Source organism: Balaenoptera borealis (genome assembly GCF_965194805.1).
Source record: "Balaenoptera borealis genome assembly, chromosome: 10".
NCBI lineage: Eukaryota > Metazoa > Chordata > Mammalia > Artiodactyla > Balaenopteridae > Balaenoptera > Balaenoptera borealis.
Genome location: NC_138874.1, coordinates 63784976 through 63798516, shown reverse-complemented (window position 1 = coordinate 63798516; position 13541 = coordinate 63784976). Strand labels below are relative to the sequence as shown.

At 55.7% G+C, this 13541-nt stretch overlaps 2 protein-coding genes across 5 annotated transcripts in view; one reads left to right on the top strand and one right to left on the bottom strand.

The window, feature by feature from the left end:
- Positions 1–13541, top strand: part of ZCCHC24 (zinc finger CCHC-type containing 24) — a 74484-nt gene that overhangs the window by 50103 nt on the left and 10840 nt on the right. The window contains exons 3-4 of one of the 3 annotated variants that reach the window (XM_082408815.1): positions 2–166; positions 8229–12328. In XM_082408815.1, the coding sequence (XP_082264941.1) occupies positions 2–166; positions 8229–8342 (279 nt within the window). In that variant the 3' untranslated portion in view covers positions 8343–12328. Of the gene's footprint in view, position 1; positions 167–322; positions 6495–8228; positions 12329–13541 lie in introns of those variants that run through there. The other 2 variants (XM_082408817.1, XM_082408816.1) reach the window with 2 other exon arrangements.
- The window catches only part of PPIF (peptidylprolyl isomerase F), a 24614-nt gene continuing 17399 nt past the window's right edge, over positions 6327–13541 (bottom strand). Inside the window, exon 7 of one of the 2 annotated variants that reach the window (XM_082408814.1) lies at positions 6327–6456. In XM_082408814.1, coding sequence (XP_082264940.1) covers positions 6436–6456 — 21 coding nt within the window. In that variant the 3' untranslated portion in view covers positions 6327–6435. Of the gene's footprint in view, positions 6457–11247; positions 13126–13541 lie in introns of those variants that run through there. The other variant, XM_082408812.1, reaches the window with a different exon arrangement.

Sequence of the window (13541 nt, the reverse complement as noted above, 5' to 3'; positions counted from 1 at the left end):
GGCACGCCCCAAAGGCGAGGGTCTGACCCCATACCAGGGCAAAAAGCGTTGCTTCGGCGAGTACAAGTGTCCCAAGTGCAAGAGAAAATGGATGAGCGGGAACTCCTGGGCCAATATGGGGCAGGAGTGCATCAAGTGTCACATCAACGTGTACCCACACAAGCAGGTGAGCCGGGCGAGGGGTGGGGGAGCGGGAAGCAGGTGAGGCGTAAGAACCAGGGGAGGGTGACCTTTTGCCTTACTTAGCCTCAGCTTGCTCCTTCATACGATGGGGATGAGACCAGATCTATCCAAGTTAGCCCTTTCTTTCCTTGTCTCATAGGACATGGGGGGGAGAGGGCCTGTTTCTCCAGAAAGGGAAGGAAGATAAAGGGGCAACTGTACGAAGACCCTGAGACCACAGACCCCAGTGAATTTTGAAAGTAACGAACTGCAACCGTGACACAAAGAGGGATGCGCAGGCAGCGGGATGCTGTAGAAAAGTGCATTTTGTTGGTTCTTCGCCCAGTTGGCGCATGTTTACAAGGTGGCTACTGGGTGCCAGATACTGTGCAACGGGGCTGGTGGCCAAGGGCCTGCCTGCCCTGCTGGGAGGGGCTTGAGGCGGCTCATCCCAGGCAGCACTCACTGCAGGCTGCAGAGAGGAGGCGGCATTTACTCTGGGACCTGAAGCAGGGGAGGAAGCTAGACCTGTCACAAGAGGGAGGATGGCCATCCTAGGAAGAGGGTACAGCAAGCGCTAATGCCCTGAGGCTGTTGGACTTGAGATGCTCAAGGCTGAAAACTCAGTGAAGGAACGGGAGAGTGGAGTGGGAGGAACGGGAGAGCTAAATGGAGCCGTCACCAGAGGAATTTGGGGGGCCCTACAAGGAAGCCCCCACCCAGCAACAGGGCTTTCAGCTTCATTTTGAGATGATTGCTTTGGTTGTGTGTAGAGACTGGCCTAGAGGGGCTGGGAGACTGGGGAGACCAGCAGGAAAGCCATGGCCATAGTCCCGGGCGAACCGAAGGAGGTCTGAACTAAGGTGGTGGCTCTGGACCTGGGTCCAACACAGAGCATCAGGGGATTGGATGTGAAAGGTGAGGGGGGGACCAGGAATCCAGAACAATCACACTCTGGCTTGAGCTCCTGAGTGGATGGAGGTGGTCGTTACCAAGGTGGGCAGCCTGGGCTGGGGGCAGTTGGGATGGGACATAGGTGTTCTAGATAAAAGCAAGAGATCTCTAATACATGCTACATTTGAGATGTTCCTGAAAATCCAGGTCAAGATGTCAAGAGGTCAGTTGGGTTTGTTATTCTGAAGCTCGTATGAGAAGTCAAGGTGGTTCACCGGTAATTGGGTACCATTGGCCTAAAGGTATTTAGGGAATGATGAGATTTCCTGCAGAATGTGGACAAAGTAGAGAAGGGATTCCCCAGACCATGTGTTTTAGAATCCCAGCATCGGAGGTCAGATGGAGGAGAAGCATCCAGCGAGGAGGAGGACCAAGGAGCGTGGAGTCCTGGAGGTGGGAGGGTGGCACAGGTGGCGGCTGGTGCTATGTCAGGTGTAATGACCATGGGGAAGGGCCCTTGAGGTTTGGTAATAAGGAGGTAGTCCTGAAACTTCGGGGGGCATCACTTTTACCTGGAGGACTTTTTGAGCTGCCACCAAGTTCTGAGAACCACTGAAGCCGATGCCCTGCAGGTCGGACATGAGGCGGAGGGGAGATGTTAATTCACAGCGGATCTGTTGGCCAGGGCAGTGTCCATGGTGGCGGAGGTTCCCTGGGCCAGGCCGCAGAGGAAATACCTTCACTGTCCACTTTCGCAAAGGGCATTGATTATGGAGAGAAGCAGAGAAATGGGGCAGTAGCTAGAGCAGGGACGGTGGCGTTGAGATGGGTGTTCTGAAGATGGGAGAGCCTGGAGCACGTTATAGGCAAATGAGAATGACCCAGAAGAAAGCAAAAGGCTGATGACAAGGGGACAAGAGGGAGATGCCTTATCATCAGCCCAGGAGGGAGGGAGGTGGGGGATGATTGGGGAGGGTCGTGGGTTTGATGGGGCAGAGAAGGGGGACCTCACTTCCAGGGCTTCTGTTTTCTCAGTGAAATGGGACACAAGGTTTTCAGCTAAAAGTCAGGGTGAGGAGGGGTGTGGTGGGCTTGGGGAAGGACAAGGGAGGAGGCGAACCTACTAGAGAAACATAGCCAGACTGGCAAGCAGCATCCCAGCCCAGGGGGAGCTTCGAGATCATAACTGTCACCCAAGCCGTCAGCCCAGTTCTGCGACTTGGTCAGTAGTGTTCACTGCACAGGTGCGGGCCAGAGATGGTGTTACAGGTGTTCGGGGACAGAGGTGTGCCAGATGAGTGTTTCAGAGGGACGAGGTCAAAGAGTCAGGTGTGATGTTGGAAGACTGTTGTCCTGGGCTGTGAGCGAGACAGCTGGGAAGGGAAGCCAGAAGGGCCCTGATGGAGAGGCGGGGCCAGGACTGGGTGAGGTGCGGAGCCGAGAGCTGGACAGAGCACAGGTTTCTGAAGGCCAAGTCCAGGCTGTGGCTGAGGGGATGGTGGGAGACAAGGTCACTGCTGGTGAGGTAGTTGGGATACCGAGGAGTTGGGGTGGGGCGGGCCTTCCCTGTGTAAGCTGAGTCACCAAGAAGGATGGCAGGAGCAGGGGGCAGAGGAGGCCACAGGGAAAGGGAGGCAGGAGGGTAGGGGAGGATCCCCCGAGGCAGTAACGTCAGGCTGAGCTCTGAGGGGCAGTGGAGGGTCAGCAGACGAAGGGGGCTGGGGTGGGAGTGGCAGAGAGGGGAGGGTGCGCTTCTGGTGAGGGAACAGCATGTGCAGAGTGGAGAGGACAGGGCCGAGCCGAGCACTGGAGGAGCTGAGGGGTGAAGCAGAGTGCGGAAGGAGGGGCCGGGCTGCCTTGGGCTGGCTCGGAGGCCATGGCACGGAATTTGGTCTTTATCCTACTAGGAGCATCTGGGAGTTGTCCAAGAGGACTCTTGTGGTTGAAACATTTTGTGATTTTATGACCCTCGTGCAGGCCTCCTTTGCCTCTGTTTGCAGACTCTCCATCCTCCCGCCCCCAAGGGTTTCCGTCGTTCCCATCACCCACACTGTCGCACACAGGCAAATAGATGGGAAGCTGGCCGTGCAGCCCAGTGGACAAGGGGCTCCTTAGTGCAGGGGGCCTGGCCCACAACCTAATGGCACCAAGGGAGACACCAAGGCCCTGGAGTGCCAAGACAGGCTTGATGACCCAGTGGCTGGGCGCAGGGCACGTGATATGCACGTAGTGTTGTAGGAGCACGTCGGGGCTGGGGCTGAAGGCGGGCAGTGTAAAGGAGCCACGGCATCCTGGATCCTGAAGTCTTCCTGGCAATTCCCGAGCAGGTCTGGAACCCCAGTTCAAAAGCACCTCCCCAAATGTCTGACTGTCAGCACACTCGCCCTCGTTGAACTCTGCTCTCCCAGGGCCCTTGTGCGTGGCCTGTGCTGTCAGGGGGGTTCCTACTTTCTCTCACTGGACACACTTTGTCGACAGCTGATCGCCAGGTCTGTGCAGGCTCTGAAGGAAGACGAAGGTCAGGGGGCTGCCTGGCTTTCCAGGAGCTTCCTCTCCAGCCCAAGGGACAGGATTCCATCAGACAGGGTTAGCAACTGGCGTTCAGAGAACTCCTGTTCTGAGTCGCAGGTGTGGTCACCCTCCGGGTGCCGTTTGCTGAGCCCCTGCACACCCGTCGTGTGTGCTCTGCCCTCAGACCGGGTGTCCTGTTCACTGGGAGGGAACGTGCAGTCCTGAGAAGCCACGTGGCCTTTCCAGGGCCCCCACGTGGAAGTGGTGCCTTGGCATTGAACTTGCACCTGTGTCTGGAGCCCGGCCCTGAGGCCAGGCAGGCCTCGGTTGGTGTCCCAGCTCACGCCCCCTGAACTGGGTGGGCTGGAGCAAAGCACTGGGCTTGGCCCCGAGCACAGGAGAGAGGAGGGGTGCTGTAGGTGCATCTCAGTCACTGGAGACTCGGGCAGGAATTGGGAGAATTGTGACAGCAGTGTGAGGTGACCAGGCACTCCTCTGCGTATTTTATACCTTCGTCCTCTCAGCCACCCCATGAGGTCAGTTCTATTGTCTCCCCATTTTACAGAGGAGGAAACTAAGGCAAAGGGCATAAGTGACTTACCCAAGGTCAGTAGAGAAGCTGGAACTCATGAAGAGGGATCAAGTTTGGGGCTGGAGGAGAACATGGAGCCTGGAGGGGACAGATGAGTGGCCTGGGGGAAGCGGGGACAGGGGGAACAGCAAGGGCAGGTCAGGGTGGCTGGCTGGGGATGGGCCAGTTCCTGCAGGGGCTCAGACGTGTGGTGCTTGGGGCTATGCTGGGGGTCTGGGAGGCTCAGTCCTTATGATTCTCACACCTCTGTGACCTAAGCAGAGAGGCAGGGCCCAGCCCATGCACCCAAGTCCACCGGGACCCAACTCCCCGCTGCGGCTCCAGCCTCCTCGGCCGCACCCTTGTATTGCCCTAGCACCCCTTCCATGATGCCGGGCCCGTACTGCCACCCTCCAGGCTGACAGTGGCCTCTCCTGCTTCGTCTCCATCCTGCGAAGCTCAGTCCAAACGCAGCCTCCCTGACCATCACCTCCCCGTCTCCACACTCAGGATCAGAGTCTCCCGGGCCCAGTGAGGAAGAATCTTCCAAGTGCGTGTGGCTCTGCTCTTCCTTCTCCTCGTCATTCAGCCCTTGTTTGTTGAGCACCTACTGTGTGCAGCGGGGAGACTGAGGCCCAGAGAGGAGATGGGACTTGAGCAAGGTCACTCAGCCAGTCAGGGGGGCCTGGGACCGGGTCTCCCCCTGCCTCACCCCCCAATCTCCTGTCACAGGGCTCTTCTCCCTCAGGGAAGTGGCAAGCTGGGCTGAGGGCAGAGCGGGTGGTGGCCCTGCCGGCTCCCCAGCAGTCAGGAGCCTTTGAAGAGCTGAGAGGAGGGGCTCAGAGCCTCTGTCCCCCCCATACTCTCCCTGCCCCCCACGGTGGAGAGGGGTTGCTTTATTTCTCCTGCCCCCTGAGCTCTGACCTGTGTGGTATCCATCTCCTGAGAACCCTCCACTTCCCCTCCCCTCCCTCCCCTACCACATCTGTTTCCCGTCAGTCTCCAGCTGCGGCTCCCCCCTGCCAGCCCTGCCCCCCATGAGAAGAAAACACTAATGGGCTTTGCCTCACTGCGGGGGGTGGGGATGGCCCTGGGGTGATCAATCCCAGCTGCTGACTGTTTTTCCCTCCGCAGAGGGGAGTCGCCTTGACAGCTTCCCCAGCTCCTCCACCCAGTGCCTGGGCAGGGCTGAGCCAGGACCCATGGAGGGAAGGGGCACTGACAGGGTCATGGCCAAGAAGCGGGGGTGGCCAGGATGTTGCAAGTGCATTTCCACAGGGACTCAGCTGGTTCCCCTGATCCCAGCCTGCTCCCTCCACATAATAATAATAGCAATAATACATGATATTAATACTGATCAACACTGCTCTTCATGTACCAGGCACTGTTCTAAAAACTTTGCATATACTAACTTATTTACTCTTCACAACAACCCTATCAAGTAGGTACCCTTAGTAGCCCATTGTATAGAGGAGAAAAATTGAGGCACAGAGAGGTTAAGTGACTTGCAAGAGGTCACACAGCAATTACAGAGTCTTACAGAGCTCTTTATGGTTAGAAACTACCTTAAGACAGTCATCTCATTTACTTCTCTCCCTATCACACGTACAGCAAATGTTATTAACCCCCCCCACCCAAGTTACAGAAGGGCAAGTTAAGGTTCTAAAGGAGAAAGTTCTCTCCCAACAGCCCTTGGCAGGTAGGTAAAGCTGCAGGCCTCTGACAAGGCCTTTAATGTCTTGGAGCCTCGGTTTCCTCATCTGTAATATAGGAAGATGATAATATGCCCCTCACAGGACGTTAGGTTGTATGATTTATGTGGCCGTGCTTTGCAAAGTGTAAACCACAGGGAGCAAGGGTGGTGTCAGGCCTGCTTGCTCTGGTCTCTCCGGCCCCACTTGGAAGACGGGTTTAGGGAGGGGCTCGGGCCAGCATGAAGAGTCCGGGAGGGGAGCTGGACATCAGGCTGGGTTTGGTCTAGGGGAGGGAAGACTTCAGAGCTGCTCACATCGGACCTATGGGGGCCAGCAGAGAGTCTGCATGGCCCCTGTGTGGCTGGGATCACTGGGATGGGCGTACAGGGACCCAGACTTCAGCCCAAGATCGTGAAGTGCTTCTTACAGTGGAGGCAATGGGCTGAACCAGTGAGCTCAGCTGCCAGGGAGCTCTCCAGCGCCGGGGCATGTAGGCCAAGCCCTGGAATACTGTAGGTGTGCATCAAGATGTCTGGAGGGCAGGGGATGTGACCTTCCCAGGTCTTTCAGCTTGGAATTGTGGCTTCAACTTTCAGTGGCTCTCTACCAGCTGGTATTCCCCTCCTATTAGTAATAATAATAAACAGCATTAATAACTTTTATGTGCTACGCACCTTCTATTTGTGATCTTCCTTGAGTTGTAACAACAGTCTCATGAGAAAAGTGTTACTGACATCTCCTTTTACAGATGAAGTGGAGGATCAGAGAGGTGAGGTGGCTTGCCCAAGGTCACACAGCTCATAGGTAGTTTGAGCCCAGGTCTGACATGAAGCCAAACTCTTTCTCCTTTCCCCTGGCCAGGAAAGCCAGTGATTAAAAGCTTATTGAGATGAAGCCAAGGCTCCTGCCCTATTTCCATGTCTTCCCAGTGTGGCTTTGGGCCTGGAAGCACAGGGATGGGCTTTATGACCCTGGATCAGAACCCTGCCCACCCACAGTCCATACACTCACTTTCTAGAGCCCTCTGACTCGTCCATTCTCTGCTCTGAGTGTCAGCTTCAGACCAGGCACTGCATAATCAGGCAGAAAAGTTGGTGCGCTACTTTTGAGCAGTTTGCAGCCTGCCCAGGGGCTAGCGCTCATGCTCAGCTTCCCTCCAGGACCATTCTGGGTCCTGGTCACTGGCACCAAGGCTCCCTTGGCCCACACCAGCCTGCAGTTCCTGCCCCCTGTCCTCGGCAAGTGGTTCCCAGCTGGCCCTGATCAGCTTCCTTCGAGTGCCCCCGAGTCCATGCAGAGGACCCTGCTACAGGTAGGGGTTCTGGGCTGGGGCTATGGCTGCCAGCCAAGAAACCGTCTGCCTCGGGAAGTGTGCCTAATAACCTCCGTACATATTCCAGAGAAACAAGCTCGCTTTTGAGAGCCAGGATGCGAGGTACAGAGGGAGCAGGGAAGCCCCCCGTGTAACAGAAATGTGCTTGTACGTGCCATACGCCACTCAGTTTACAAGCATCTAGACATCTGACTCCGCCCTGTAAACGAGCTGCAACAATGGCCCACTTTACAGATGTGGAAACCGAGGCTCTCTGAGGCCACACCGTGAGTGAGTAGCCTCAGAGGTCTGGCAAGTCACCTCCCTTCTCTGGACCTCAGTTTCCCTGTTCAGAAACACCTAGCCTCTCCACTAACGGGGCAGGCACTGTGCCAGGCCCTGGGATGTGGGATGAATCAGAACACTGGCTGCTGACGTCACAGAGCTAAGGGCTCACTCACCTGAAGCCTGAAACACTGTGACCCCGTCCAGGTTAAACTCCCCTTGAGTCTTGAGGCCGCAGGAGCAGGTGTGGTGGTGACAAGTGGCCTGGGAAGAAGCAGTGGATGCTGGGAATCAGGAGATGCGGCTTGGGTCTCCCTTGCTCTGGGCCTCAGTTTCTCCATCTGGATAATGTCTGTGCCCCGCTGTGCTGCCTCTGTCTCGGGCATTCGTGAGCTTCAGGTGGTGGCTGCTTAGAGAGTACTGGCGGGGGTGGAGTTGGGGGGTAAAGTGGCATCTAGACCTGGGGCTCTGTGTGCAAGACCTCCTCTCAAAGCGCTGGCCCCAGCCCGAGGCCTCAGCCTATGCCTCCCAGGATGCAGGACGCAGGACACTCGTGTTGCCTGCAGCAGGCGAGAAGCAGGAAGGGTCCTGGGCGCTTTGGGAAACAACCTCTGATTACAGACGCCTGCGCTCTCTCTCTGGGCCCTCCCTGTCTGTCTCCCTCCTCCTGCCTGTCTGTCTGTCTGAGCACTCTCTGCCTCTCTCCACATCTGCCTCACTCTCCCTGCTCCTCTGGTATTTCTTTCTTTCCGCCCCCTCCTCCCCACCCTTGGGCCCGCTTCCTCCTTCCTCTCTGCAGAGACCCCTGGAGAAGCCCGATGGCCTGGACGTGTCCGACCAGAGCAAGGAGCACCCCCAGCACCTGTGCGAGAAGTGCAAGGTGCTGGGCTACTATTGCCGGCGCGTGCAATGACCCGGCCGCCTGCTGGGCCCCGCCGCCCTCCTGCCAGCCAGAGAAGACGCCACCCCCCTGCGTGTCCCCTGTGTGCGCGTGGGGGCGCCCTCGCAGGCTTACAGGTCTAGGGGGTGGGCTCTTGGCTCATGTATGTTGACAAACAGTGTTACTGACGTAGCTGCGCCCCCAGAAGGCCGGGCCTCTGCGACTCTCTACGGGGGGCCCTGGGTCTGTGTGGAGGGGATAGGGCAAGCAGAGGTCAGCGCACAGGACCACGCAGAGCCCTTGGTGTCCCCGCAGGCTCTCCTCTGAGACTCCCTTTGGGGTGAGCAGCCTTGTATTGGCCACGAGTGCACTAAATTTACTGTGAATCCCAGAGCCTGCAGGGGACTGTCTCCCCAAGACCGGCCAGGCCGTCTTTTCCCACCCAGAACCTTCCAGTTTGCCCTGTGTGAAAAGCCACTCTTAGAAAGCCCTAATTTTCTGTCTAAGTCAGCACTCATGGCAAGCTGACACCTGTTCTCGCAGCTGCTGGGGAGCGGGCATCTCTGCCCCCTGCCACTTTGAGCCCCAAACCTGACCGCCTCTGCCGTCACTGGCATTGCACCTGGGCGCCGCACCCTGCCCCCCCCCCCCATAGACCCAGAGGTCAGGCACGGGGAGGCACTGAATGTTGGACAGTGTCCCAAGGTGTGACCTGGGGCACATCAGGCAATGCCTCCCCCCTCTCCCAGCACATACTACCCCCACTTGCTTGGATTTTGTCAGCCCCATTCCCTTCCCCTCTCCCTCCCCTCCCACCCACGCTAGGGGGCCACCCCCTGATGGAGGCTACAGGACCCAGCAGGGAAGCCACTCTGGCAGGAAGGACACAGGCCTGGCAGATCAAAGACCCGGGTTTTAATGCTGGCCTCACCACTGACACACTGTGGAGCCTGGGAAGGATTCTCATCTCTCTGCTTCGCTACTAGTTAAGTGAGAGAGTGACAGCAGAGAGCCGAGAGGCCCGTTTCTGTTCTGATGTTCTGGGATTCAGCCTGGCTGTGTGCCATCTCCTGGAGCAGAAAGCTTTACTTGGACAGTATCCCCAGGTCCCGCACCCCGACTATCACCCGTCAGTCGGTCACTTAAGAAGTCATGCGGAGGGATCCCGGTCCTCCCCTGTCACCCCTGCAGGCTCAGCCCTGCCTGTTGTCCCCTACCCTGCAAACGTGAAGAAGAGGGTTTCCCCCGCCCCAAGACAAGCTACAGAACCTCTCGTTTGCAAAGTGGGGACAATGATTCCTACCTCCCGAGGTGGGGGGAGGCCTCTTGGCGCTCACACTGGTCAGGGCGACGCTGTCCTGGCTAGCGGGGGGATCGCCTTCCTCTTCGCTCTCTCCCCAGTGAGAAGTCCTATTTTTATTGTCGTATCACCCTTCCTTTCTCCCAGGGGAACCGGCTGTCAGAGCTGGGTCACTTGATTTTGCCCCAACATGATGCCTCTGTGGAAAAAAAAAATCAGACCACGAAATGGGCCTGAAATTCAGTGTTTACCACGGCTCAAGGACACCCAACCCGTGTCCAGTTGCCTTTTGTTTTCAAATGAAAATGCTTTGTACAACTGAGGAGTTACAGCAAAGTGTTAATCAGGGGTCCAGGGAGTGAGTCGAAGAGATGGAGTGAGTGCATTTGCAGCCAGAGGGCTGCAGGGTAGATTTGGGCGGGGTGGTGGGGGGGAGCCATGCCCTCTGAGCATTTACGAAGTGTGTATTTGCTCCAGCCTGAGCCCTGTAGCGGCCTGCCCCTGACTGTGAACACGCCCACTGAGGAATCCCTCCCAGCTGCTCCCTGCCTGCTCCACGGTATCAAGGTGAGCCAGAGTCACCCTGTTCCAGGGCTCTCTGTCCCCAGGGAGAAGCTGTTGCTGTCAGTCATCCTAGCGCCCTGCTAACGAGAACATTCGCAGTGGTGGGCAGTGTTGCTGGTCTCCGCTGCGAGGACCAGGTCCCAACCCTTCCAGGGACCTGGCTCCACAGGGGGACCTTGGCCTCAGGTACCTGGGCTGCAGTCGTGGGGGAAGCCCACACCCTAGAAAGAACCCAGGCTCCAGACCCCTGGAGGCCAGGGCCTTCCACAGGCCAAGAGGAGAAGGGATATCACCCCAAAGTGACCTTTGCAGCGGGTTTGTCCAGCTGGCAGCCATTGCCCCCGCCATCTGTGCAGAGCTGGCCACCGCAGGGGCTGGGCCCTCCCTCTGAGGCGGCCCTTCCACACCGCCCCCTCCTGCACTGTTTGGCTGAATTTGGGAGCTCTGTGTGCTCAGCGAAAGCCACTGCTGTCCAGGCTGGTGCTGTGAGAATTAAGTGCTCAGAGGGCCTGGGCACCCAGGAGACAAGAAAGTGTGTGGTTTTAGTACGTTCAAAGGGACAATCGCTTGCAGTTAGTAGATCTAGCGATCCAGTTGGGAGAGAACGGTGTTTACCCCATATGAAGTATTCAATAGTTCTACTTGTGAATTTGTATTTATTTTGAGTTATACTTGACACAGAATTCCTTTTTTTTTTTTTTTTAAAGAAAAAATACTATGTGTGTATTTTGAAACGAAAATTCATGGATGTTAAAATTTCTGCATGGTTTCCAATTTTTCTCACAACACTGAATTTGTTACCTTCTCCCGAAAAATCTTCACAGTGATTTTTGTCTGTATATATTTGAGGGCTTTTTTAAAAAAAAGAAAAAGAAAAGAAAAATATGATTGCCTGATTTTTGAGATTAAAGTAAACAAAAAGAGAGGCATTTTCAAAACTTCAGAGCTTTCAGGAGGGCAATAGAATATCAAATGAAGATTTCTGGAAGTATTTTTTGCAAACCTTCTGGTTGAGCTGCAAGAAAATATTTATGGTGAGAACTTTTCTCTTTTTCCTGTTGGTTTTTTTTTGGGGGGGGGGGGGTTGATTTTTTACTATGCTTTGGTCTGTAAAAAGTCTGCAACTGAATTACATTAAGAAGGAAATATTGTCTACATAGATTATTATATGAAGTTGGTACATAATTCTGATGAGGAAAAAAAACTTTGCAATTCTTTAAGCCATATTATTGTTATTCTCTGTTGTTTTCCCTGGATAAAAATATCAGTATTAAGTAGCCAGCATATTATTCAAGTGCTTAGACTTATTAATATGTTCTTGTCCTGTATTTATACATATGTGTATTTGGGAAAGTACTGCCTTTTTTTAAGGGAAGCTATTATTAGATACTTAGTGAAAAGGGAATGGTGAGCCCTTCGAGCCTCTTCAGCTGAGGATAACACAGCATTATAATCCATTCTCTTGCACCTTCTTATTACTATCTTGTTATTATGGTTATTAAACTTGTGGGGGGCAGGAGTGTGCCTGGGGAGCACGGGGCGTGTGACTAACTAGCCCCACCATGGTCGGCCAGCTCCAAAGATGGTCTCCTTGGCCTGGTCCAGGGGTCCCGGTCAGCAGGGCCCAAGGATGGAAGAGGAAGCAGGAGGCGGACTTCTCCAGCCGCCCCCTTTGGAGCTTTGCCATCTGAGCCATGCCTCGGTGCCCTACGCTCTTTGAACTTGGATTTGTCACCCAGAGCCCTTACACCTGCCCTCCAACATCTAATGGACTTGAATATACTCTAAACGAATATTTAATCCAGCATCACTACATCGTAGCCCAGCGTGGCAACTAACCCTGGAGTTTGGGAGGCGTCCGGCCTTCGGGGGAGTTCATCGCTCTCTGTTGCCAACCTCACCATTCGACCTCCTCCGCTCCTGTGTGGTGACCCTGTCCGTGTCTGTATCTGTTAATACGTGTGTGTCCAGCTAAAAAGACAAACAGAACCCGTGGGCCAGCTCGGAGGGTGCGTGGAGAAGCCTCCCGACCTCTCCCGAGGGCCGCCCTTGGGATGGCATTCCGTTGTGTGCCTTATTCCTGGAGAATCTGTATACGGCCTACCTATAGAAATATAGCCTTTTCATGCTGTATTAAAAGAACTTTTAAAAGCAAGAGAGGCTCCTGGGTGTCCTTGTTTACACGGAGCATCGGTAGGGAGCTGAACGTCTTCACAGATTCGGGGGTGCTGAGCTGGGTAGGGGCGGCTTGGGGCTGCCCTTCCGCTCTCCCACGTCTGGAATGTCTTGTCCTTGCCCTGCCTCCACCCCACTGATTTGCCTCCTCCCAGCCCCCCTGTCCCCAAACGGACACTCTCTCCGGGGCGAGGGCCCTCCCCAAGCGGGGCCCCAGACTGGGCAAGATTGTCGGCACATTAGGTCACAGTTAGCTCTGCGATGGGACTGCTGGTGACCATATATAGGAGTGAATCTTCCTCGGAGACAGCAGCCCTAGGCCTTGCAGCTGCAGCTCCCACTTGGCCCTCTCACCAAGACGGGGATTTGGGCCTCAGACGCTGGGCATCCCACAGTGAGCAAACTCAAGTGTCCAGGGCCTCCTGGAAAGTCCCCAGGAGAGGGAACAGAGGGCCCTTCTTCTGAGCAAGGACCGGTCTGGGCTGTCTCAAGGTGGGGCTCTTGACCGGGGCCACAGACAGGAAGCCATGGCTCACAGGGCCTGGAGCCACGGCGAAGCAGGCCTGAAGGAGCCACCTGCATACGGAGCCCTGCGGCCCAGGATCAGCGCGCCTGCGGTTCTCAACCTGGCTGCTCACCAGAATCGCCTATGGGAGCCTTGGTCCATCCCAGAGATGCTTGAGAAACCAGCCTGGGTGTCCTCAGGTTCTTAAAGTCCCTGATCAGTCCAGTGTGCACAGCTGAGAAGCACCAGGCTTTGAAATGGTCCTCAGGGTCCTGCGGGGTGGATGGTGATGGCCGTGAGGAGGCCGTGGGCAGGGGGCGTCCAGCTCACTGGAGGGCATCCCACCCTCGGCTTCAGTCAATTGCTACCATCTAAGAATACACCACCTGGGGTGGGGTGGGGAGTAGTGGGGGGACTAGGCTGTTATGTGAAATTCTCCAATTTTTAAACTTTGGCAACTAGTTTATTAAATAGCCAAACTACATGTCTGTGGACCAGCCCATGTCTCCATGCAGCCCCTGAGATGGAGCAGAGAAAACAAGGTAAGTCCTTGGCATCAGGGATCATGGATGGGGGGGAAGGGTGGTGAACAGACAGGAACAGAGGCTCCCAACTCCAGAAGCAGGACCCCTTGTCTTATTTGGGGTGCACAGTAAATCCTGGGAGCCATCAAGCCCTATCCTGCTTA